Raw genomic sequence first — 26,644 nt, 5'->3', positions numbered from 1 at the left:
GGATAACCTGAAAGAAACCTCATGAATAACCATCATACCTAATAAAACAACAAAAAGAATTTCAGAAACCTGAAATCATGATTTTGCCTTCACAGACAAATTTGGATGGTGCAGTTGTTCCCTGGTTTGAGTTCCATAATCAATATGCCTGTCAATTTTTTATTTGGGATGGTTTGCTGATCAAAACTCGTAACTCACCTGAGTCGATTGCAAGAATAACTAGATACAGTCCATTCAAGATGTGGCTATATGATTCGAGCCAATTCGCAGTGACGGATTCCCTGTGAAGGTGACACCCAAGCCTGAACAATTTTTATCAAATGCAGGGCCTAGCAAGCCTTTCACATATATTTTATATAATACTTCTAAGCCATTAAACTGGGGCGGCCATGAAATCTTCCAACCTTATTAGGAAATGTGGAATAGCCCAATCCAAGTCTTACATGATTCCCGCAACTTATAATATAATAAATTTTACCCAAAAAGGAAACTTATAATATGATAAAAAGAAAATTTCAAACAGGTTATCATTTCAGCTGAGAGCAGATCTTCAGGTCTCATATCCCTGCAGCTGAACTATGAATGGGCTATCTTTATCAACATTTTTGTTTCAGCGGCCTGCTTTTACCTGTCAGCGGTGCTCATGCTCTACAGTTTCGTTTGTTCTATGGGTTTTTGGACCTATACTAATCTGTTATTACTCTCTTGCTTTCATACAAGGTTGTATTATCACTACCTCTTCATGGCACTACTCTACAGGATGTGGTTCTTTGGTCTTCTCTCTGTGTTTTTTCTGCAGCTAATCTATGGTTGGGATTTCGTATATGTAGTCCATGAACAGTTCACTTGGCAGATTTCTCACTCCCACATACTCCCATTCTTATTTTCTTCTAGTTGGGACCAACTAGTTTTGCGATGTATCTCTGTTTCAGATTTTCTGACATCCATGCAATGCTGCAGTATTGCTGTTCTAATGTGTTTGTCTGGGTGGACTGCACTTTTCTCTTCACAGATGGTTATCATTTCAGCTTGTCATGGGCTCTCAAATGTCATAGTTCCAGGGAGATCTCCTATATTATACAATGTTCAGCAGCGGATTCCTTGCACCCAACCTCCACAGGACCAGGTACTAGAACCCATACCCGTTAGCAGCTGGTTCAGCTCGGTACGAGATGAACTGGATGGTTCGGTTTGGTCTGGTTCAGTAGATCAAGACAAATTTTTTTTTTTCTAATTTTTATCTCAGTACAAGCCGGTATACTTTGATTCAATACAAAATGGGGACAATATGCTTTAGTAGGAGCGATTTAGGTGTGGTTTCCAAAAACAGAGCCGAATAGATCTAGCCTCGCACTAGTTCGACTTGATACGGGATGAATTGGGCAGTTTGATTTGATTCGGCAAACCACGCTTGCACCACTTCTACTGCCTATACTATTTACTGTCTCGGGGAGTTGCCTCCTTTGCTCGGTCTCTTCACTTAAGGCTAATTGTCCATGGTTCCAGATCGTTGCTTTCCCACTCGGATGCTTTGTTACATATATTGCTTCATGCTTGTAATATTTGTGCTCTGATGACTTGTACTCTTGGGGTTTGTTGGATAGCTGCTGCTGCTTTGTGCTTTCAAGTTCTTTTCTTATGCGTACCTTTTGTCGTAGGCCTTGGCCTAATAGTTCTCCGTACTTTTGGTTTACTGCAATGAAATATTTATGTATTTACCTACAAAAGAAAAAGGGAAAAAGCAGGTAAGTGTGGTGATTGTAGTTGGAAAGCCATGTTGCTTTGATTTTTATGGTAGCTGACCGCAAAAATTTACTCTGGTAATCATTGAGTCAGGGCCAACCATGCCTCATCTATTTTAATTTTGTAACCTCTTCTTCTGATTCTTGAAACATGCTTCAAAATTAAACTATTTGAGGACCAGGCTAATACAAATCACCAAGTGCACAAGACCTGTAGAAGATGCTGAACTTGCATGAATTAATTTGTTTCATCATTGTTCTGAGTAATTATATCACTGCTGGAATATTTGGATAGAATTTTATCTGTGAATTTACGTTTCTTTTGATACAAGCTTGTCCAGTAACCTTAGAACAGTAGTTGCTAATATTAGAGAAGCTCTTTCTTATTCCTAACGATATTGTTTGAATTCCTTGTGTGCTTGAGACTCCATAGATGTTAAAATGACATCGTGTTCACCTTTACAACATTTACAAGGAAGCAGGTCGTCTATAATTTGATTTATAAGGTCTCAATTTTCTCCATAAGCTTTATACCAGATGCTTCCAAGATATCCAGAGCTGCCAAGTCACACACAAATCATCAATATAGTGCAAGTATCAACATCTAAAGACTAGAATTTCCTTCAGGAATTAATTTGAACTAACCTGGCACGTATACTTCAGGTTCGAGAGGTCTAATTACACCTCTACTCTGGACGTTGTTCTGAAGTAAGAGCTGCAAAAGTAAGAGGGAAAATGAATAATTGTTTGCTGGTTTAATCAAGCCTGCCATGTTTAGCAGCATCGAATGGAGAATTACCAGAGCTCCTATTGCTGCTGGAATCCCAACTGTAAGAGCCATTGCGCTTGCTGTTTTATCATTTTGTACCTTTCCGAACTCTAGTAGGGTAGCCTGGTGGTTTTCGGTGGGTCTGCCATCAGGAAACTCCACTTCCACTTCATGATGTAAAAGCACCATATCCTACATGATGAGGTGAAATAATGGAAAATTTCAAAACCCGTTCAAAGATACCGAGGTTTGATATAAAATGTACCAATCCAACTTCTTCAATATACGCATACATGGAACAACATGAGTTGAAGGATGCTTATAAAAGCCACTGCACCGGAGGGAAGTAAATATGACAAATCATACAGGAGCTAAAATGTACATGTTTGTAGAAGAACATTAAGCTCCATTGGCGGGTGCACTTAATAGAGATATTCTGAGATGCCTCATGATTAAAAATATTCTGAGGTGCTTTTGATTGTACTGGGAAATCGCTTTTCAATCGTGAACTTCTTAAAGGTGTTTACCAGATCTGCAATGTGCATTTCCAGTAGATGAGTAGGTTTACATGAGACACTTCACACAGGCGCAGAGTAACCCTCCTTTGCTGGTGATCCACAATTAATTTTAATTTTTATATCGCAATACACATCACTTCAGTTGTAAGTAGAAGATTCAGTATCTATGGTTATATAATTTTATTTTGATTCAACAAAAAGTCATCAACCGACATCCAAGATGAAATATCAATTTTTGTTGCTGTATTAAGATGATCGCATCAATAAATTTTTCTAAGGCTTCTATAAGGGCGATCATAGTCCTATTCAACCAACATAATGTAATGATTTAACAAGATTGTAGACAGAAAAACTGAAAATAACAAAAAGTTTTAGTCTCTAAACCTTAATGTGTTAATAATTGTGGATGTAGAAGTGCATATTTACTGAAAAAGAAAAACAAAATCATTTTACCTGCTCTTTGTTGGAGTAGGCTAATCTGTGTTCCATGCAGAAGCACACAACATCTAACGCACTCCAACATGCTACTGGGATTTCCTCATTCTCATGAAGTCCCAGGAACCTGAGTCATAATGGTTATAAGTTAGTGAGATGTAAAAGTGTTCAAATACTAGAAATTTCAACACGAATGTGCAGCAGCCAGTAACTTGATAGTTTTGACCGTCTTCACTGCTGTCGTCGTTTCTTTGCAGTGCCCACTCAGAATCAACCTCCTAACCATTTCCTTTTCATCTCCAGTTGATCCTGCCGGGTTATTAGCATTCACTAGAGAAGAGCATTTGGTGTTGAGAAGTTCATTTAGAAAGGTGCTAAAAGTTGTTCTTTGACCACCTTTCAACATAGGATGAGGTTCATCATCAAAAAAACCAATTTTTGCTAGACTTGCCATTACTTCACTAAAACCTGCACAGACACCACTATAGTTAATAAATGACAAACATTGTTTCCTATAGAAAGTAAAGACTATAACTTACCTTCGTAGCGGAGGGTGGCCCTAAAGATGGTTGATGCCTCATTAGTGATTCCATATAAGTCCCCATATAGTAATGAGTTCCGGTTCGGGAGGCACTCCAAGGCAAATGCTGGAAGTTCTGGTATGCGAAATCTTGTTGCTGAGTCATAAAGTTCATTACCTGCATGAAGTTAAAAAGAATAGGTAAGCCAATGATTAGACAAGCTAAGATGCTTTCCAATATACTAGGTAGCTAAGTTGTATGAGCAACACCCTTCCCTTCAATCGGGTATACAGGGATGTGGAACCAGTGACTGCCTGCCTCCTAAATAATACTTCATGAATAAGTTATGCACATGAAGTTGTATAAAAGCATATTGTACAATTTTCTAATGGAATATGATACAGCAATTCGGATAAATCTCATTGCTTGAGTACAATGTATATTTCATGTAATACTGGCACAAAGGAAATTGTTATGGAGCTCTACTTGAAATTTTATAAGGCAATTACTACCAAACAGAGAGAATATTTAGTTATTTTATTTCATAATATGGATTCCCAAGAAAATATTCTGGCTTCTCAAACAAAATCTGAAGTTGATGTTCACAATTATTATGCCAGAATGATTTTTTCAGCTTTCAAACGAAAGGGTTTAATAACTAGGGGCTGTATAATGAAAATTGACATATGCAACTAAGTTGTAACATCATTTTGTCTATGATATGGCAGATAACATATTAATACCCTTCTTCTTGTAACCAACAACTCACCATCAACATAAACAATCTCCCCCATAGATTTGTAAGTGGCTGAGTTCCGCCCTGAACGAATTGCACCAGCTGGGTTCCAACTAAACCATGAAAGAAGAAAATCACCAACTGCATTCTATCTCAATATGTGATTGGAGAATAATAATTAGTAGTTACTATAACAAAGTTTTGAATAATATCACCAACATTAACAACACAAATCTAACGTGAGGAATACTCGATATGCCCCTCAAGTTGTATCTCAGGTTCAAAGGATTTTCATGATTCCATTAAGGTATGCAGAGAAGATTGCAGAAAATAATATGGTCATATGAAAAGCTACTTTATTGTGATAATATTGCTTCAGCATAAATGTTGGGAGAAGGTTTCACATTAAATGAAAAGCTTTGGAAAAATGATAAGTCCTAAACGATAGATGATTTGAATTTATAAAAGACCTTCACATTGTTAAAGAAGCTTTGGGGAATTATTTTCCAAGGATTACAAATTAAAAATTTTGGGGAAAATTCTGACATTTTGGAGGTCCGGAAAGAGTGGATGCATCAAAATAAAGCAGTTGTTCAAATGGAAAAGACATCTGAAAAATTTTATTTGAAAACAAATCAAATATATGGAACATGATCTGTCATAGTCCCAAGTACAGTTGGTTGTCTGGTCTGGAGAAGCACATTACTTCCACTCAAGGTGGTACACTTGCTACGGCATCTTTCCAAAACCTCGTTTCTACACCTGCCAGTTAAGCATTTCTCCAAATTTTTTATAGATCTGTTTCACCATATCGATACCAGAATCTGCTCTTTTGCTTGCACCCACTTTCGGTAACTAAGGTCATGTCAGGTTAGGTTTGGGATCAGGTCAGATTCGGTCAAGTTAAAGAACCCTTAGGCAATCTCAACCTGTTTATAAGCATGTTGAAACAAGTGGACCCACACCTGCATGGTCTATTTTCGATGGATTACTAAAACAAACTACAAACCACATGACAGAGAAGAGAAGAAGCAGAGGAAAAGGGATGAAAGATAAACAGAGATTGAGAGGAGTAAAGGAAAGGGATGAGAGGTAGTGGAGAAAAGAGGAAGAGTAGATCTTTAATGGTCATTGAAAACTTCTCTAGCCACTCATCTTTGAGTGGATTCAATAATCCATCGATCTAAGGTCTTCTCACTTGAAGACATGGGTGGTTTGGGGAGGGTGAGAGAGTATGAGATAGCCACATGAACCTATTTTTATTCAAAAAAGGTTATTGTTGATTTTGTGTAACCACCCAGGACCTTACTAAAAAGACTAGCTAGAAGGTTTTATCTGGGTTCCTTGGCCCTGTATAACTATCCAAGATCTCCTCAATACACAGCCAATGTGAGACTAAACACATGCCCATACGAACTCTCATATACTACCCTTGTTTAAGGCCTGGCATCTTCCCTAGGCTAAAGATCTAAATCTAATAAAAAATCCAATCATAAACACCAAGACCGGTCTATGATCAAACCAAATGGGCTCATGCTAAAATGTCCCTTAGTCTACTTGGACCATGGGCCGAGTCCGCTCTGATGCCATTTTTAACAATCCAAGACCTCATGTAAAATGGCTAGCTTGAATGTTTTATCTGAATTACTTAACCCTATCTAAGCCTTAAGGATCTCTCTAGTGCACAATCGATATTGGATTAAACACATGCCTTCATGGGCTCACGTGACGTTAGAAGTAATAGGGGTCAAAAAATCCCAAAGGATTTCTTGCTTTGTGTGTGTATACATATAGAGGACTTTCCTTCATGATTATATTAAGTTAATAGGTCAGCAAGGAGCCAATAGATTGCAGGATTACGGAAGCAAAGCAAAGTAGAGATTACAACAATTCTAAAATTATTGGGTTTTATTTATGTCAATGATGCCCAAAAAATACATCTGAAGGAAATAACTTTTCATAACATAAAGAATCATAATTTGCAAGAACTAGACAGCTTAGATATAGCCTCTTTAACTATGTAGAAAATAGAAACATACTACTGTTTAGGAAAATGACATACATAGGCATGAACTCCCACCAAAATCTGCAACAGATAATGGAAATAAATAATATACAACAAAACAAATTAATGCAAATTCTAGAAAATCAACTTCTGTTCTGATATGAAAACTCTCAGAAAGATGATATAGGCAGGGCTTATTCTCAAACAAGGTGTTGAGAGCTCTGCATGTCATTAGGAACAGATTGGTAGATTCCATGCTACAGTCAACAGGCACATGGCATGGCTGCACAACAGTGTTCTATGCCAGTGCGTGCCAAGCACTAAATGACACCAGCACATGCCTGTTAAAACCTTGAACTTAAATACGAAGCAATATAACTTTTCAATTGGTACCCTCAACTTTGACATTTGACATTAGATACTTCTAAGTTCAGGCAACCACAATATAAGTTTGACTCTATGTACACATTTAATTCCCTCAACCATAATTACAAAAGCTCTCACCTGCAGTAGGTTGGATGTCATATATGCTGCTTTCAGGGAAGTTATAATATAATCATCTTATTGCATATTTAAAATAACTACTCTGCAACTATCTTCACAAAATTCAAAATTTTTGGTCACCATAATGGCCAAAATAATAGCCAACCCCAACTAGTTTGGGATTAAGGCCTAGTTGAGTATGATGAACAAAAGAAATTGCACTATATGAATGACAATATGCAAACTATTTTCCTTTGCGTCAGGTTACAGATTTGCTAGATCACCATCAAAGCCTTTTTCCCATCAAGAAGGGGGTCAAACATAGAGCATATACCTACATGGTGAAGGCTCCAAGAAGATGATTAAGATGGCAATCAATCTGACACCATCCGGATACAAACTAAAGCTGAGTTCCTAGCAGAAGCAATTTTAAACAAGAGAAAGGCCTACCATAACATCTAGAAGGCCAGTCAGTAAAGAGAACTGACTTATCGGCCAATGTTAATCTCACGCAACCAAAAGCCAATCCTATAGAGTTCAGACTTCCCCTAAACTCTGAAAGAGTCCAGGCAGAAGACAAAAAAGAATGAACTGTAACATAAACTACATTTGTTTCCAAGGCACAAATTATAAGCCAAACAATCAAAATGAAATCACATGTCCTTAATGAATCTATTGGGTTTAGCAGAATCAGAATTAGTTACATTTTCTTTAACATAAGGACTCATGATATTTACTGATGAACTAGCTAGTACATAGTTCTACCTGAACTTGTAAGCTAGTGGATTGTTTGCAGAAGCAGGAGAGGGAAGTCCACCACAGTAAGAAGTAAATGATTTTATTTTCCCCTTCCCGACATGTGCGTGGTCGATCATCTTCATTGCCATCATATGATCTGCACATGCAAAAAGAAAAGGATCTTAATAAAATATAACCACCATAACTTTTTCCTCCTTTGCCAATTGCCATTCTTTATAATGGTACATCCTTTGTTAAATAGAAATTCTCACAATGATCATTTATTCAAGATCTTGGGAAGGATAAATTTTGGAAATGACAGCAAACTAACTTTCATTTACCACCAAGAGTATGTGCTATAACCCTTTTCTTTGGTAGAAATTGTGCTATAACTAATTGCAAAAAGACATAAGAAGGTAGTTCACTCAATTTATCGGCAGGAGAATTTAGTTATTGTCTTGAATACATAAAGCCCATCTAGACTCTAAGACTTTCGAAACAAAACAGGGGAAGGAATTTATTTTTTGCTGTTTTTTAACTTAAGTGAGCAAAACAATTGTCAACTTCAGTTCAAAAAATTCGAAAAAAAAAAAGGCTTGTCTTGGAACAAGATGGTACGGACCTATACCATATCATTCCAGTCTCCAGCCATTATGCATCCCAGTACTAGTTTGACGAACCTTGCTCTAGAGCAAGATTGGCATTATTGATCGATATCGGTGTCCGATGCATTCTGACCATATCAGTATTGAATCAGTATATGGTATAGACTCACTATAGAGGATGTACCGAGTTTGCTATCGGCATGGGGGCAGTACCAACACTTGGTACGCCGAACCGGGTATCATACTGGGCATACCAATACTATAATTGGATGGTACCGGTACATAGTCTAGTACTAAGATGGTGAACCTTGCTTTAGAGTATCCTATAAATAATACATTATTTGAAAATGGGTGAATAATTCCATGAGTTTTACTTGAACCTTTTGAGGTGAAAATTACTGAAAAAGAAAACTATATCTGCCAAAAGTGAGATATCACATATCCCCACAACACTTGCATAATGTATCTCCACACTGACAAGAATTATGCATGTCCAACAAGCCTTATTCTGCTGATACAATTACATGTCCTACATCACTTGTGATCAGGAATATATATATATATGTATGTATGTATGCATGCATGCATGCATGCATACATCCATACACACACACACACACACACACACATACACACACACACATATATATATACATATATATACATATATATACATATATATACATACATATATATACATATATACATACATATACATACATACATATACATACATATACATACATATACATACATATACATACATATATATACATACATATACATACATATATATACATATATATACATATATATATATATATACATATATATACATACATACATACATATATATATATATATATATATATATATATATATATATATATATATATATATAGATACATATATATATATATATATATACATACATACATACATATATATATATATATATACATACATATATATATATATATACATACATACATATATATATATATATACATACATATATATATATATATATATATATATATATATATACATACATATATATATATATATATATATATATATATATATATATATATATATACACATATACATATATATACATGCATAGCGTCTTTCAGATCTTTTAGAACTTACTCCCAATTCTTTTACATCTTATTTCCTCTCTATTTGAATTCACCAGTACTATAACCCCTTTCTCATCCACACCAAAAGAAAAAGAGAAAAAAAATAGACACACATGACAAAGGGTCTCCATGATCTTTATTGCATGCTATTTCACCATCTTAGATCTCTTCAATCAGTTCAACTTCTAAATTTTTTAAAAAAACTTACAGCATTGCCATTCCTGTAATATTAGCAGCACCAGTGCTAAGGAGAAATACAATGTGGAGCTTCGCAGAGGTTCCATAACAACTTAGAAAAAAAAAAGAATGAGACCAAAATATGACAACTATCCTCATCCAAAATCTCAAACACAATTGGTTGTAGGACATTATCATATTGCTCAAAAAAGAAAAATAAATTTCAAACACAACTAAAATATTAGAAGATACATAGTTGTAGAAGCAAAAGAAACTACTAATGTTGACCTACTCCATATCAACCGAAATTCAATGGTATACCATCAAACACTTGCACTTACCTTTTTGAGCATTGATTTTGTGGTTGCTTAATGCATAGGTAAGCCAAAAACATCATTAATATATATCTTTTGGTTTCTAGATATTATAAATTCCATAGATCTATGAGGCCCATCACAAAATCTACCCTCGCAGTTATAGCATTTCAGCTCTAACCCTTTCTGTAGGATTTGCTCGACTTTCTTTCACATTTTCATATACGTAAACATGTGTAATCAACCATCAACTAAATGTTTTCTTTTTTCTTTTGAAAGAAACACCTTAGTCTAAACTTCATCGAAAAACATGGAGTCTATTTCCTATTTTTGGTTAGATAACATAGGTTATTGAATGATAGATGACAGTTTCTTTTGGTACCTGAAAATAATTATCAAGTCCGGCTCCACTGCACCACTCTCACAGGCCCAATCCCACCTATGCAACTATTCCTCACTACCTGCATCCTTATTGTTAGTGCCAATGTTTTAAGACCCAAACAGGTTGAGCAGTTCAACCTCTCCAAACTGTGAACTAGAAACCTATACAGGTTTGGTTGATCCCAAATCTGCAAAACTAAAAATCTATAAAATGTGCTAATTGCTAATTCTGTTCAGGTTGATCTGGTTTTCAACTCATCCAGGCCAGGCAGTTTAGAGATGCTGGAAAAATTAAGAAACGAAAGGAAACGACACTTTTTTTGCTACTTTGCTTTTTAAGATTAGCGTTTGATTTCAGCCCTGGTGAAGATTTACAATTCCAAGTTCCCACGACTCTTCATCATCATTGCCATCTCATTTTCTTTCATACCTAGCCAGTTTAGTTATGTTTTCAATCATGTGTGTGGCAATTACCACACTTGTTCAATACATTAGTTGTTTTTTAGAGTCAGTTAAAAAATGAATCATTTAATTCATATTCAGATTTCAGAACATGCTAGTCCATGTTATTGCAGAATAACCTGATGCTTTATGAGACAATCGGAAATCAGTAAAACACAAGATCATTTCCAGGATATGTTTAGGATGACGTAATAATGCATCATATACGACCCACCTAACCAGAAAAGGTAAAAAGACAACGAAAATAATAAAAAAAAAGCACAAAACCTAATGCCTGCCGAATTTAGCTATGCTACAGGGTTTATTAGCCTGTGCCTGGTACATGCACAGATAGGTGACCAGCATAGATATTAGCACCAGTTTTTAGAGCCAAGATTAGGATACATGCCTACATCAAGACAGCTTAGTTGTTGATGTTACAAAAGATAATAAATGATCAGAAAATGACATCCAACAACTTTAAAAAAGAATTACCTATGCCAGGATCCAGGCCCATTTCACAAAGTATTGTAACACCTGCACTTTTTGCCTTTTCATCCAACCTTGACATGGAGTCATCAACATAGCTTGCAGTCACCATGTGCTTTTTGTGCTGATAAAGAAAACATGCTAGTTAGACCAGCTATTCGCTAGTATGACATGCATCCGTATCTAGTTATCTAAAACAAGTTACAATATTTAACTGCAGCTAAATACCTTATAAACTTCATGAGCTAAAAATCAAAACACCAGATGGTGGACTTGAGAGATTGAAATTATAAATTACTCACTGGTTTCCATAAGTTCCAGCTAAGACTGAAATATTTCATTGCAAACTGATTGCTTTCAAATAATGAGATCCAAGCAGCCGATTTTACAGTTTTGGTTTGATTCAGATTAGCTTCTAACGAAATTGGTAAATTTCAGGCAGCTCTAATTGGTTTGGTTGACTCCATTTAACCTGATGAAAACTCCTCAAAAGAGGGCTGAACTAGTTTGGGATTATTGTAACCATATTATTGCTCTTTTTTTCCTCCAATTTTTTAAGTAATAAGCTGCTTAAGCCTCTAATTTAGATATTGCAGAATTACTACCAAATTCGCAACATTTAAGCATTTTAAAAGATATATAAGTGTTGCATTCACTTAGGTATCATTATAAGCAATTTTTCTCCCTCACCTAATGAAATTCATGAAAATTCAAAATATTTGTATACAGTAAGCGAAGATCTTGCAGATCATGCTTAATTTGCATGAAAGTTATGAAACACTCAAACCTAAAGAAAAAAATTTAGTAATAACTTATGAAAAAGAAAGTTTTTCAGAAAAATACAAGACTAGATAATTTTGCATGTGATGTTAGACATGATCCATGCTCATATCTTGACAATCGACCAAAATGATTAGTCCTTTCAAAAATTTTACCTCCACATGCCAACATATGTATGAAGCATATGATTGAGATCATGCCATGGCATCTCAAAATATTGGGAATAGAGATTTTCTATATAAACTACATTAGCTGTTATGATCTATTTTTGTCAAACCAAATTAAAGATTGAAAAAATACAAATATTTCATTTTAACATGATGATCTTGTTGAATATCATTATATTAAGATATTGATTTTTTATCATTTTTTTTCTTACTTTTTATTTTTTTAAATTAAAATGAGATATTTTTGAAACAAAAGTTTAGTAAGCTAATAGGAATCAGAGAATAGGACACCATATGAAGATCTTGGTGAGAGGCACTGAATGCTGAATTGCCACTCAATAATAAAAAAGTCAAAGAAATAAAACAATAATATGTTCATGAAGTATTAATAATTAAAAAATGATAGATGGAACAAGGAAGTATATCAGTTTTCGGAGACATTTATTTCCTTTCGAAATGTGGTATACAACCCTCATGAAAGAGCAACTAAATGAAAAGTTCCAAATGTACCTCTATGCATGCTTTGGCTATGACAGCATGAAAACTGGGAGGGAGCAAACTAATCACCACTTCAACCTGCAAGAGGCATGATATCAGACATGAACATATGTCCTAATATCCTATGATGATATACTATGAATAAATATGTTATGAAAACAATAAAGTCATCAATAAATGAATAGCGGAATTTTTAGTTGGAAAGGAGCAGAAGTACTGTTTTCTTAACACTTGGGGTAGGTACCCAGCGTGCAATTGTTCCAATGTGTTTGACAGATTACCTTCTCAATGAACCAATATAAAGATGGTTCGTAAAATAAAAGATAAAACTGTAAATACATCAAACTACTAATTATCAAATAACTTGCACCTCATTCCACATATGCTCAAGGAAAGGTATAAAACTTCAGTAGTTCAGTAGAATTGTTTGGCCCTTGAAACTTATATTATTTTAACTGTTAAAATAGTTTAATTAAAGAAGTTTACAATTTGCTTTTAGCTGTCTTTTGAAAAGAAGCTCCAAATAATTGCACCAAGTGCGGAAGCTTGTAGTTGACATAAGTAGGATACACCATTTCTTGGTTGTGTAGGAGATTCATGCCATGTCACGTCGGTGTTGAAGTGTCCAGACATGTTAGCAGACTATATAAATGTATAAAACTACATTGTCAAGGTAACACTGATGAAAGCAAGAGCAGAACCCTGTCAAGGTGACAAATTGTCGGTGCCGACATGTTAGCAGACTATACATGTTTAGAACTACATTGTCAAGGTAACACTGATGAGAACAAGAGCATTTTTATAACAGGTAAGATATTGCAGAAATGGGATAAGGGGGCAGAACCCCCACCCCAAGAAAAAAGGTTTAGGCAATAAAGCAAAAGAAAATCTACCAAATGAACACCCAAGAATTGGGGTTCACTTGGTCACACCCCTGTAGAAATGCCCAATTGCATATCTGCTCCCCTATAGATGCGAGTTGCATATTTATCCCTAGCTCCAATTCTTTTTGCATATTTATCCCTGCTGTCACCCTTCGTTAGGTATCCTTAGACAGCATCCTTAAATTGCTGTTAAAGTATTATCAAATTTATGAAATGAAATTTTTACCACACAGAACCTGCTCCAAAAAATTAAATTAAACTAACATTTGAAGCTGAATTAAACCCTAACCATCAAATAAAACACAAACCTACTAATCACCAAGACAATATGTGATAATGATTTAAGATGATGATCTTCTTTAGTTATGCTTCATAATTTGAATTATTTCTCCAAGCTTAGAATATTTGAATAGTTAATTTTTCCTCCTCGATAAAAATTTTTAACAAAATACATACTTCATTTTATTTTTGAATATTCTCAAAACTCAACTATTTAAAATAATTACGAGATATTAATTAATTCTATTTATTCAACATATTTTTCTAAATTATATATTAAATTTTATGAAAAAATTCTTAAAAATTAGATGATTTGTTGCTATTTTATATTAATTTTACTATTAAAATGTAGTATAAAATATAGATTCATGTCACTTAAACATTAGTAATTAAACTAAAAAATTTTTCAACAACTATGCATATTTTTATCCATCCAACATAAAAATAAAAATAGATTTATTTCATTTTACTCTTTTGAATATTTTGAAAATTTGTTGTGAAAGTTACTTAAATTGTTATATTTTAAAAAAATATAGTTGATATCTTTTAATTATTCCGTGTAGTTAGATTCTGAATATGATCCACAAAATAAAATTAAATATATTTTTTTGTTTTTCGATTGAAGAGAAAAGAACATGCAAGCAATTGATAAACTTTTATTGTAATTATTGCTCTTTGAATGATATCAATCTACACACTCTACACTACCTTTTAGTAGTAGAATAAATATAAAATAATCATAAATCATATAGTTAAAAAAATCATGAAAAATTAACATATAATAAAGAAAAATGTGAAGAACTAATAAAAAATAATTGATATCTTCTAATTATGCCAAACAGTAAAGTTTTGAACAAGATTTTTTTTTTTGATGGAAAGAAAAAAAGATTAAAATGAAATAAGTTTTTTGTTAATTTTATTGAAGAGGAAAATTTTGATTATTCCATATTATAAGCTAGTAGAAATAGTTCAACTCATTCAGTATAAGTAAAAGAAATCATCATATATCGTCTGGTGGTTAGAAGGTTTGTTGTTTTAGCTAATGGTTAGGGTTTCAATTCAACTCCTAAAATTTCATTTAATTTAATTTTTTTTGGAGCCATTGTGTATGGGTTGTAAGACTAATAATACTTTAATGGCAGTTTAATAGTGCCATCTAAGTGTACCTAATAGAAGGTGACAGCAAGGGTAAATATGCAAATTGCAACTATGCAGGGGCAATGTATATTGCAGCTTTGCAAGGGTAACCATGCAATTGGATATCTTTACAGAGTTATATATGCAAAAATCTTGATAATAAATGAGTGCTGATGTTTAACATAACATTTCCAGAATTTGGTACCTAAATCATTGCTAGGGCCAATAAAAAGAAAGATCCTACCTGAATCAAAAATTATGCTCAGAAAAAAGCCTACCTAATTCTCTATTTAGGCTGTACAAATCAGATAAAATCATTTCATTTGGTTATCAGACTTGCACTATGTCAACAAAGGTATCAAATCAATGATTGCCTTTGACACAAAAAAAATAACCACTAATAGTAACATTTTTTAATCCTGATAGATAAAGCAGCAGAAAGCATCAGGTTCTGAGATTTCAGCATAGATTTATGGTTATAAACATTACACTGAGAAGGAAAACCATGTCCTCCAAGGTGGTGACGGTTACAAGAGGGATACTGATGCCTAGAACATCGTTAAAATTTAAAAGATCCTGGCACTCTTAAATAGCAGTGGGCAAACTGTACCTGTGATACATACTCAGACAGCCTTCCGTAATCCATAGCATCAAGTTGAATAGCTGTTGCATTTTGAATGCCTTCAATAGTCTGCAAGAAATTGGTTTGAAGATTTGTAAATGCAGAAAAAACATACATTTGACAGCATGATATAAATATGAAAAGCATGCCGACAAAAAATATGTAAACCATGGATTTAAGTTCTGCTGCTGCCAGACAGCATGTCATAATGGAAGATGAGATATTTATATGCTCTTGCATAGGCATGGTTTGGCACAAGGATTCAAGTCCTGTTGGGAAATCCCATGTGACATCAACATGAGGCACTGTCCCTAGTGTCAGGGCGGGACTGTCCTACTGTCCTCCCAGCATCCATTTTGGCATGTCCTGGGACATCCCGGTCCCAAATGTCTGAACAGGCAGGCAGCAGCATGTCCTTTGGCAAATCATGGCTCTATAATATCAAAAAAGATTGCCAAAAGACTATCAACTGATTTTAATCATGTAAACTGGTAAGTAAACTAAAATAACTCAATGAAAAGCCAACTGAAAAAATAAAATATTTAAGTTACATTTCTTGGAAAGGACTTTGCCTCAAAGGAAATAAATTTTAAAAAAAAAAAAAAAAACCAGGTTGGTGGAAGAAGCACTAAATCCATACCTCTTCTGCATCCTTCTGGTAAAGAGATGCTACAATAACTTGAATACCTTCAATTCCAACATTAATATCCTGATATGTTTTAAAGGAATCACTGCAGGATATGCTCCCTCCTGATGCTAAAAATTCAGCAGCTGGTCGGCAAACACGGCCTGCACCAAGAATTAAAACTGCTGGCATGTTCTTAATGCCACTTCTGACCTCCACTTTTCTTTCACTAATTTTGCCTATCTTCAAAGATAATTCTTTTTCTTTGTTAAAGACTCCGCCTTTACTTGAATTTGCAATAGAAGTTAGGGAATCTACTATCTTATCAAGGATGGCAGTGTCATCAGCAGCAACCTGTAAAACCCGCCCAATATACAATACAGTTTGATGAACAACCAAGCTAGCAGAGGAATAAAATTAGTGTTTTTTAGTAAAGCACAACAAATAAATGAGGGAGATACCAGGAAAAAAATACTCCCCTTGATCAATATGTGTAATGAAGTTTGAATGGTGTAGGAACAGGTAGCTATGGAAACTGTAATAATGAGACAAATTCTTTGTACTTAGACTTTATGTATTTATAATACAAGGGTTTGCATTTAGATTAAATTTAACAAAAGTAGTTGGTCATAAATAACATGTTTCAGAATGCTGATTGGCATTCTTAACTACAAATTCAAAGCAAGAAAAAAAGCATACAGTATTCATACAAGTTAGATAATTGGTAGATAATGCTTGGTATTGCCAATTCCATGATTTAATAAGATAATCATGAAAGAGCAATGGGAAAGGCTAAACATTATGATATATTACACGTATCTGATGATGATAATGACTCCACATATATCAAATATTTGTTATTAATAAATATAATATTTGGGCTCATGACAAGGATGCCATCTGCCAAGTGTATGAGAAGAATGTGGCATGGAAACATCAAAACACTTGACATAACAAGACACTTTTAGCATAAGATATGTTTATAAATATGTATCAAAAGTATGTGTTCAGTGAGAGAACTTAAAAATTTAATTCATAGAAATGCTTGATTCAACAGACAAATTGATATGCTCTCACTGACATGTGGGTACCATATTAACCTTACATGTCAGTGAGAAGGCATGGAAATAAATCTCATCAGAAGAGGCTGTATGACTCATAACTTTTTATTCATATAACTTACTTCAAGTTCTGAGTAGGACATGGCACTTGAACTTTGACCCACATCACATTTAACCAAGCGAAAAGATCCACCAGCAGCTTCAATAACATCCAGAGCGTCATTAATTAAAAACTGATCAAACAAATGACCACTAAGTGATACCTGTCCAATGAGCGAAAAATGTTCAAGGACATAACCTCACAGATTGTAAGTAGCTTAATTATAGACTAACATAAAATTTGTATAGATCCAAACAGAGAAATTTGTAAGGGAAACACAGCAAGAAGGTCAAGAAATAAAAAGTTCTGACCAGTGTAGTGTACTTCGTCTTGCCAGAAGAATCATTTGCATGATTTGATGATGGATCTCTGCAATTAATGCAAAAACAAATCTAAATACCAGCAGAGCTATCAAAAAATATCTAAAACGTGATAGTATATCTAGTTTGTCGGTACTTGGTACAGGATCAAAGTTCAAATTTGAGCATCACTTGAGCAATATCTTCAGTAGATGCATATAAAGACATAGCAAATATTATCTTCAGGAATAAACAACAGATCTGCATGTGTTGTTCGGGAACGAAATAGTAACTTTGAAGCAAGCAATTCTTCCATAGCAAAGGGGACTTTTGACAAAGTAAAGCATAAAGTGACATGATCTGGAAGTCAATTGAAGCATAATAACTGTAAAATATATTTAGAAGGAAAACTTATTAACTTAGCTTTAAAATCGTGGATTGATATTACTGTAATTACCTTTCCTCATTGAAACCTAAAACTGTTGAACGCACAACAGAGCATTTAGCTTATAGCATCACGGCTACCAAAACGGCATAAGACAGCCAAAAGTCACTCCTCTTAAATGAAGATATGAAGAAGAGAAAGAACAAAGTGTAATTTATCTTCTCTTTCCATTTTTGTTTGTGAAAGTTAAATGATAACTAGAGCCATCATGCTTATCTCTTGAACAAAAACTAAATGTCATCAGGGTCTGTTGACTAAGCTCTTGATAAATTTGCACCACCTAAATTTTTGGAACCACATTTATTCTACATGTAAAATGTTATCACTAGAAAGATTGGGGTCAGATCAGATATTTTCTGAAAGACAAATCATTCATTGTCCAGCTTTCAATTCATTGCAACGCTTTATGTTTGTTGCCAACTAAGGGTTACAATAACCTAAAATTTATTTGATCAATTGGAATACATATCAACCAGCTAAAAAAGTACAGAATAGAATATGTCTCAATCTGATGTAAGACTTTCCAGCCCACTCTAACCAAAATTGATATGATCATGATGGTCTTTGAACAGCTCAAGTAGCCTTGGTAGATCAAGTTACCTTAAAGTTCTCCATAGTACACACTGATGCTAAAATAGACTCTCTGATCCAAGTCATAACAGCCTAAAATTCATGTATAAATAGCTGAAATTAATTTTAACAAAACAATGCAAAATCTAACCCAACTCCTATTCAAGTGTATTTCCATCTATATTGAGTTGGCTCCAGTTAAATTTAGGTCAAAAAGTTAAGCTGAAGTTGCATCTCATCTGTTGCATCGTGAATCATTTTCTGCAACAACATACAAGTAGTGGAAACTATTGAAACAAGGATCTAAAATTCTAAATACTGGGCCTACCAGCCCATCCAGCCACACAAACTGTGTCAATGAGGAGCAGGTACTCAGCACCACCTTGGAACCCATTTGTGGACCAGCTCCAACAAGACCATGCAGTACTCGATACTGCTCGCCTTCTACAGGCTTTTTTCTTGTTTCTGCCTAAAGCCATGCCACACAGTATGTGTTAATGCAGTCATACTGTGAAACATACCGGCAGATACAGGCCTGTGCCTCGATTCTGATGTTTGTATCAAAAGCATCCATACAATAACCTATTTTACCACAATCTTTAAAAAAAAAAAAAAAACAGTAACTTCCTACATGTTGTATTTGAACAAAATGTGATGGATGCTAACCTTCAAGATATACCATCATATCCTCCCATTCAAGTGATATGTGAACAGATGGCCTTCTATCGATAAATGAATCTGTCCATTTTCACTGATTTCTATAATTTAGTGATATCAATGTTACATAATTGAATTTCTAGCATAAGATAATGAGGGGTTATTGTACAAGATTTTATTGGGAGACTCTCATCATAGAAGTCTTATGGTGCTTCATACCTTATCATTTGTGGGTGAGAAATAATTTAACTTGCAAAGATGCTAAACTATGCAATTTAACAGATTGCTTCTTGAACAAAAATAACCTCTATGGATACATAACAAAATCCTAAAATATTCTTGAAAAGGTGCTTGGAAACAACTGCCTAATGTGAATAGAACAAAGAAGGCAGCTGACAGATATAAGCAAACAACAAAAAATTCAAGATTATCCATACTTATTGCTGATTAAACTTGATACTAGTGGGCCATGATACGGGCTTTGTTTAGGACTGCATAATTGAAAATTAATGAGATAAAGAATATAAAAGAGTCAACTGAGGGAACACCAGATGCCCTAGGATTAGGGAATGAATGGATAAGACTTGGATCAAATATTAGCAATTATCGGGCTCTAATGATGAGTAAAGTACATTAGCAGCAGCTGAATTTTGTTTCTTCATTTCCATATGTGCACAAGATCCAATCTAAACAAATAAAGAGCTAAAATAAAAGAAAAAAGTTTTTTTTTTATTTTTTTCTTTGTTTTTTGCGGCTAGGACATGTAGATCTAAGTATTGACAGGCTTCTAGAGGTGTTTGTAAGAATCCATGAAGATCAATTATGGTTCACTGTACCATCCGGTACAAGGCGTACCATACCATACCAGTATATATGTTGTACTACCCCATACCAATACTATTATACCGTACCATACTGCATACTGACACTCTAATGGGATTTTATTAGTACAGGGTCCGGTACCGAGATAGCAAACCACTTACAAATATGTCGAGACATCAATGCAGATCAGTTTTATGTGTAACAAATAAAAGCTGTCTGTAGACAATAGAATCCTAGGAGCTGGAAGAATAGATCTGTCTGCAGATGATAGGGACCATTACACTACCAGGTCTGCTATTAGCTGTAGCAGGCACTGATCAAAGAACAAAACAGCATGGGGAAAAAAGAAATAAGGGAAGAAAAGGAAGAAAAAGAAGAAGAGAAAGCATGCATACCAACTTTAATTCCAAAACAAATTATAGTATCCCTTCAACAGCATGCACCTTCCCCTTTTCAAAAGATCTAATTAGTTCCATGCTAAGCAAATGGAACCCAATGGGGACTTGCATGAAAAGGAAAGCAAAGAAACTTAACGCTAGCCAGACCAACCTGTTTTATCTCTTCAATATCTTCTGAAAATAGACATTTGCTCTTATGGGGTTGATACTTCAACAAAACATGGCATTCTTTGTTTCTGGATGCCATGCCTATACAGGGCCACAAATAGGTCCTGGCAATGGCCCTTCCTGCTCCTCATTATTACATTATGATTGCATCAGTTTTCCAATACATGTAGATCATATCAAGAACTTGTTCTACGAAGACAATACAGAAAAGTGTATTGGAGATGGGAGATGGCTTCATATATGATCTCCAATTTATGTTAGTTTGGTGAATCTAGAGGAGTTGTGGGCTCCTCTTTTACCAAAAAAAAAAAAAAAATCCAAACATATGTTTAGGGGGTTTTGCTTTATTGCCCTTTATCTTATAATTTCCTTATTTATAGTGCCATTTCCAAGAAAAACCTTCATTCCTCTTTGTTTTGATTTTATAAAGTTTGCAAATTTAGAAGGTTTCTTTCTAGATCCATGAGTTTAACAGTGCAATGAAGATAGTAAATTTCCTGACTTCCAAGTCATGTCAAACACCTTTCAAAGTTGTATTGACCAGAAATGTAGCACTAGCAAAGAGTTGACATCAAGTTTAGACCAAATTAGGTTAAGCAAATCACTGGCAATGACCATATAGGTAAGACAAAGCAGAAATAAATGGTGGCTGCATAATGGGAATTGAATGACATGGAGTCCTGTACAATGATGCTAATGAATGCTGCATTTTCATATGATTAATTTGAAGATTTTGACAGATGTGAAAAACTTATCTGTTTAAAAAACCCAAAATAATAAAAGATGTTCTCAGTCTTTTAATTCCTAGTAGTTTCAAAATCATTATACAAACAAAAATTAGAGAAGTTCTCAGAGAATCGTAGATGGATAACTCATCCTTAATTAAAGATCTTTAAATTTATTTGCCATGACTCTTTATATTAAGATAGAAGTATTTTATTCTAAAGCGGTTTCAACCCAATTAGGAACTGTTGTGGTTTTAAGCAGGCTAAAAGTCAATATAAAATCTGATGGAGAATCTTCACTTGTAATAAAGAAATCTGGTACTAAATGTACTATGTGTCCCTGCATCCTCCTCTATCCAAACAAAGCATACACAAACAGTCCTATTTCCTTCTTTCCCATGCTTAGATGACAATGAACATGCTAGTCCATTTGTACTATCTAATATCACTAGGAAACCATCTTTCTGCTTAACTTTATCTTAATGATGTGGAAAGAAGATGAGAAAGTTTTTTGAGAAATCTAGTAGGATCTCATGATCTCTTTTGTCATTTGTCTTGTTCTTAAACCTTCAGCACCTACGAGTGGAAACACAGCATTCGATATTTCAAGTAAGGTTCTTGTGTTTTGTAATATATTACACATAGTAACCCCACGGGCCCAATAACATCTGGAACAGGAAGCCTCATTTGATTTCCTCAAAATTTCCAACTTCCCTTTGCCTCCATTTTCTTTCTCTTTTTTTTCCCACTTTTTGATTTAAAGACAAGCCCCATCTCTCTGGGTTTACCTCACTAAGTACCCTATTTCTTTTTTATCCAAAATCATCATTCCAAGTTACAATTTCACCTCATCTTCCAATGTAATTATTCTGAAAATCATCATTCCAAGATTATCTACACAGCAACCTCAAACATATTCATCCCTCTACACTCACTTTACTTTTACATGCCCTATTCATTTGTCATTTCTCCTATGCATGTAGTTAAGCTGGTCTTAAATTACAATATAATTCATTCAAGTCTCAATGGTACATGATGATTGCATGATAACAATCCATTGGCAGATCTTAACTTCATATTCCCTCTTTCCCAAGATCCTCATCTCTAATGTTGAATTGTCAACAAAAAGGTGATAAACAACAATATGATTTGGGGGTCAATTATATATACAGGAGTGGGATTACAGACAAGATGTTAAATATTTCGTAAAAGATCTAATGATTCCAAAGTCAATGCCAAGCCATCCAAACCAAATATGCACAGCATTGGTTTTGATCTAAATTTGTAAAAATGCCCAGAAATTGAAAATCATATCTTTTGACAATTTCTAACCTCTGCATCAAGTGGGTGCAAAATGGATGGCATCAATTATGCTAATTAGAAAAAACACATGAGAGAACATAGAAATCGAAAATCCACTTTGTTGATCATGATCTGTGCATCTTAAAACATATATGCATTGGAAACCATTAAACTTCAATGTTTAGATCATAGCAACATACTGCATTATGTGACTAAAGCTATCCACATTTACACCCACATAAAGTGTAGGTTAGACTATAGAGACCATAAAGACAAATGATTTTTTGATTTTTAAGCATTTATAATGCAGATCATGATCGAGAGTGTGGATCTCCAATTTGAAGAGCCAGTTATCTATGCTCCATTGTTAAATCTTTCAAACTCTTAACTCGTAGCACAGCTGAAATGCAGAGTTACATATATCATCCCCAGAGCTGCAAACTACTATATCTTGTCCTATATATTTCTTGAAACATTTAATGTCTTCATCTTTCTTCCACATTGACAAGTTCATATTTTCTACTTCCACAAGTTTTGATATGTGTAAAGATACTACAAGGAAAACATTCATTGTGGCACAGAATCATTCACAATAAGTCAAATGGAAACATGAAAATTGAAAAATTCAACTCAAAAATTCCACTTAGTGCATGATTAAAGAAAATTCAGGAGTCAGGACAGAGATCAGAAGCTTACGCTGAAGTTTTTCTCATTCGAGGGATATATTCATACAAAGAAGTAAGTGCTCCAGCATGAGCTATGCATGCTTTTCTCAGGTAAGATGGTAGTTCCATTATGCTCCTGGCTGAAGCCAATCTACCAACAAATTGAGATAGAATATCCCCAAAATGTTGAGAAGCCTTGACAAAGAATTCAAAAGTAAAACATCAAAATAACAATTATAAGCAAGTTAGTCTCATGATTTCCTAACAGTTTAGCATAGGATAAGCACAAGGGAACTTACAATCTGGAGACAATAACAATTGCCTTACCTCCCTGGAAAACTCTGTTGGAAGGATGTCAACAGCTAAACAAATTACACCATCACCCTCCATGTCATCATGGTATGAATCAGTGAATGGGTCATACCTAACAATAAAAATTCACTAGCACAAGTGAATGGCTCGGTGAAGAAATTATCAGGACTTAAAGTTAACTTGCAACAAATCCCATGACCAAATTTTAATAAATATATTTTCTTTAAAATAGATGAAGTATCATTTATTTATCCTATTATCAAAACACTAAGTGATAGATAGAAAAGTCTAGCACAACATACAGGTATCCGCATGCAACCGTTATAAGCTTGTTTGCTATGAGTCTAAGACTAATTAAAGATGAGTCCTTTTAGAGGTATCATTATGCATAGGTTGTATAAGAATGCTGCTTCCCAACACCAATTATTTCTCCTCTCAGCACACCAGTTAACTTTGGCAGCCTTTGGCAGTTGGAGATTGGAGTACATGGGGGTAAGATGAGTGACAGGTGGGCCCATCTAGGAGCCCACAATCAAAATCAGCAAAGTTATTGTGCATGATCCAGTCATCAACAGCATGTTGTCCACAATAATTTAATCTATCATTACCTGCATGATTGCAATTTTATAGGTAAAATAGCAAAATTATTCATGGAATCCAGCCAGGTTGCATTTGCCATTTATTAGGTTGGTCTAAACATGCTAGGAGTGTGATGGAAAGAAAGTTCATTCTGCATTCAGTAATCTGACCATTTGCCCAACGCCATAATCTGGAGACTTTATTGTCTTTCAGGTATTAGGATGAAACAGTCTATTGCTAGATTCGTCAATAAAGGTCTTTGAGGTGGGACAAAGTTAGACAGAGCAGGCTTGGCCATTCTTCCATACATACAATTCACTAATGATGAAACTAATTTTGAATGTCTGTATCTCCCATTAATAACAGAAACAGGTATAACATAAATAGGTAGGATATCAGCAATTATATACATGAAAGAGAGAGAGAGGAGAGAGAGAGAGAGAGAGAGAGAGAGAGAGAGAGAAGAAATAATATTAGTGGTACAAAAGAATAAGAACATTGGCATCAATTAAGATCCATTGTAATTTAAAAGAATTATATATGGATGAAAAGAGACTACCTGAAGAAAGGTCTCTCTATAAATGTTGTTTGGTTAACAAATTCAATTGAACCGCCAATATCACAAGTTATGTCAGAAACTCCGACAAGTGGAGATCCTTTCTTCGTTAGTTCTTGCAGCTGCTTAGTAGTCAGCAACCGAGGAAATCTCTTCTCCCAATACATACAATTCACTAATCAAAAACAAAGCTGATATATATCACCATCAGTTGCAAAATATCAATTTTACATAGAATATCTATAGGGAAAAGGGGCAGTATACATGTCAAGACTTCAAGCAAGGACTGGGTGAAAAGTAACAATTACATCTTGGTCACGCATAAAAAAAGTATAGTTCAATTTTTTTGTATCTTACAGAACTTTTATTTGGATAATTTTAAGAATTGGTTTTAGAGTCCTAGTTTAAGTGAGATTTGTGTAAAAGAGTCTTATATTAGGTATATGGGTTGGACAAGTCATGAAATCATTAGGTTTTCTATATAGGCTTATGTGTTCTGATTTTTTTTTGGAAAATACTTTAGGATTAGTTACTTGCCTATCAAGAGTCCTAGTTTATTTGAAAAGTCAGTCATTTAAAGTCTACAAAAGAGTATATTGGGATTGAATTAAAAAACACTGCATGTGATGTTATTTGAATAAATGAAAATATTTTTAGATCAGGTTTGGCCTTTCTTATGATCTTATCTTTCTATCCCTATTCTCTTCTGTATTTCTTTATTCTTCTTCTCTTATTATTACTTCACATTATTTCTTCATATTTTCTACCATCCTCTCTTATTTATTCTGCCATCCTTCTTCTTTATTGGACAAATGACACTACAGGTTAATTTTCTACAAGATATTAAACTAGATCTGTGCAGGAATTAGCTTTAACTATTCTAACCCCTTGCTGTCCTACATCAGTTTGGTATCAGAGCTAAAAGGTCTTTTTCTGTTCTTCTATTATTTTTCTTGAGCCCTTTCTGTTTTCTTCATTCGTTCCCCCTTCATCAATATTATCAAATGAGGAGTTGAGTTTCAGAATTGATGATCTTCATGAACTTGTCAAATATGAGATGAAGATCTTTTGCCAGATGGATCCTAGGTTGATATTTATCAATAATAATGTGAATGCCATTGCAGCAGTTTTAGGCATTGAAAAGCTCTCTCAGGTTGAACTATAGATCAAGAGTCAGAAGAACAAAGGAGCTAAAGAAAGACTTCAAGAAGAGCTTACAAGCAAAGCATCTACGTGGGAAGAGTATATATCCAAAGTTCTATCATATAATGATTCTGAAATTGAAGATTGATTGGATGATGACCTGTCAACTATATTGAAGGCACAACAATGAAGATTTTCATGAAGAGCAATCATGGCAAGATCAAGTTAGAACCCTAAAGGCACTAAAAGAGACCGAGCAATATGAAGATCCATTCTTGACTGATTTGTCAGATTAACGAAGATTGCCTTCAGAAGTATGAGCCAAAGCTTGTCAACTGTCAAGCAATGGATGTC

General features: G+C 34.4%; 1 protein-coding gene across 9 annotated transcripts in view; it reads right to left on the bottom strand.

Moving 5' to 3' along the window:
• Positions 1-1,200: 1,200 nt before the first annotated feature.
• The window catches only part of LOC105041974 (alpha-aminoadipic semialdehyde synthase), a 39,018-nt gene continuing 13,574 nt past the window's right edge, over positions 1,201-26,644 (bottom strand). For 5 of the 9 annotated variants that reach the window (XM_073254010.1, XM_073254009.1, XM_073254012.1 and 2 more), the window contains 17 exons: positions 25,151-25,322; positions 24,028-24,124; positions 23,732-23,895; positions 17,961-18,018; positions 17,672-17,812; positions 16,504-16,842; positions 15,852-15,932; positions 12,954-13,019; positions 11,503-11,620; positions 7,975-8,104; positions 4,755-4,834; positions 4,004-4,162; positions 3,677-3,932; positions 3,483-3,591; positions 2,542-2,703; positions 2,388-2,457; positions 1,955-2,300 (listed from right to left, as the gene is read on the bottom strand). In XM_073254010.1, coding sequence (XP_073110111.1) covers positions 2,242-2,300; positions 2,388-2,457; positions 2,542-2,703; positions 3,483-3,591; positions 3,677-3,932; positions 4,004-4,162; positions 4,755-4,834; positions 7,975-8,104; positions 11,503-11,620; positions 12,954-13,019; positions 15,852-15,932; positions 16,504-16,842; positions 17,672-17,812; positions 17,961-18,018; positions 23,732-23,895; positions 24,028-24,124; positions 25,151-25,322 — 2,261 coding nt within the window. In that variant the 3' untranslated portion in view covers positions 1,955-2,241. The other 4 variants (XR_003800390.2, XR_012139772.1, XM_029263605.2 and 1 more) reach the window with 4 other exon arrangements.

This window comes from Elaeis guineensis, chromosome 3, assembly GCF_000442705.2.
Source record: "Elaeis guineensis isolate ETL-2024a chromosome 3, EG11, whole genome shotgun sequence".
In the NCBI taxonomy this organism is placed as follows: Eukaryota; Viridiplantae; Streptophyta; class Magnoliopsida; order Arecales; family Arecaceae; genus Elaeis; species Elaeis guineensis.
Note: the sequence above shows the minus strand (reverse complement) of the source record. Positions and strands in the feature narration are given on the sequence as shown.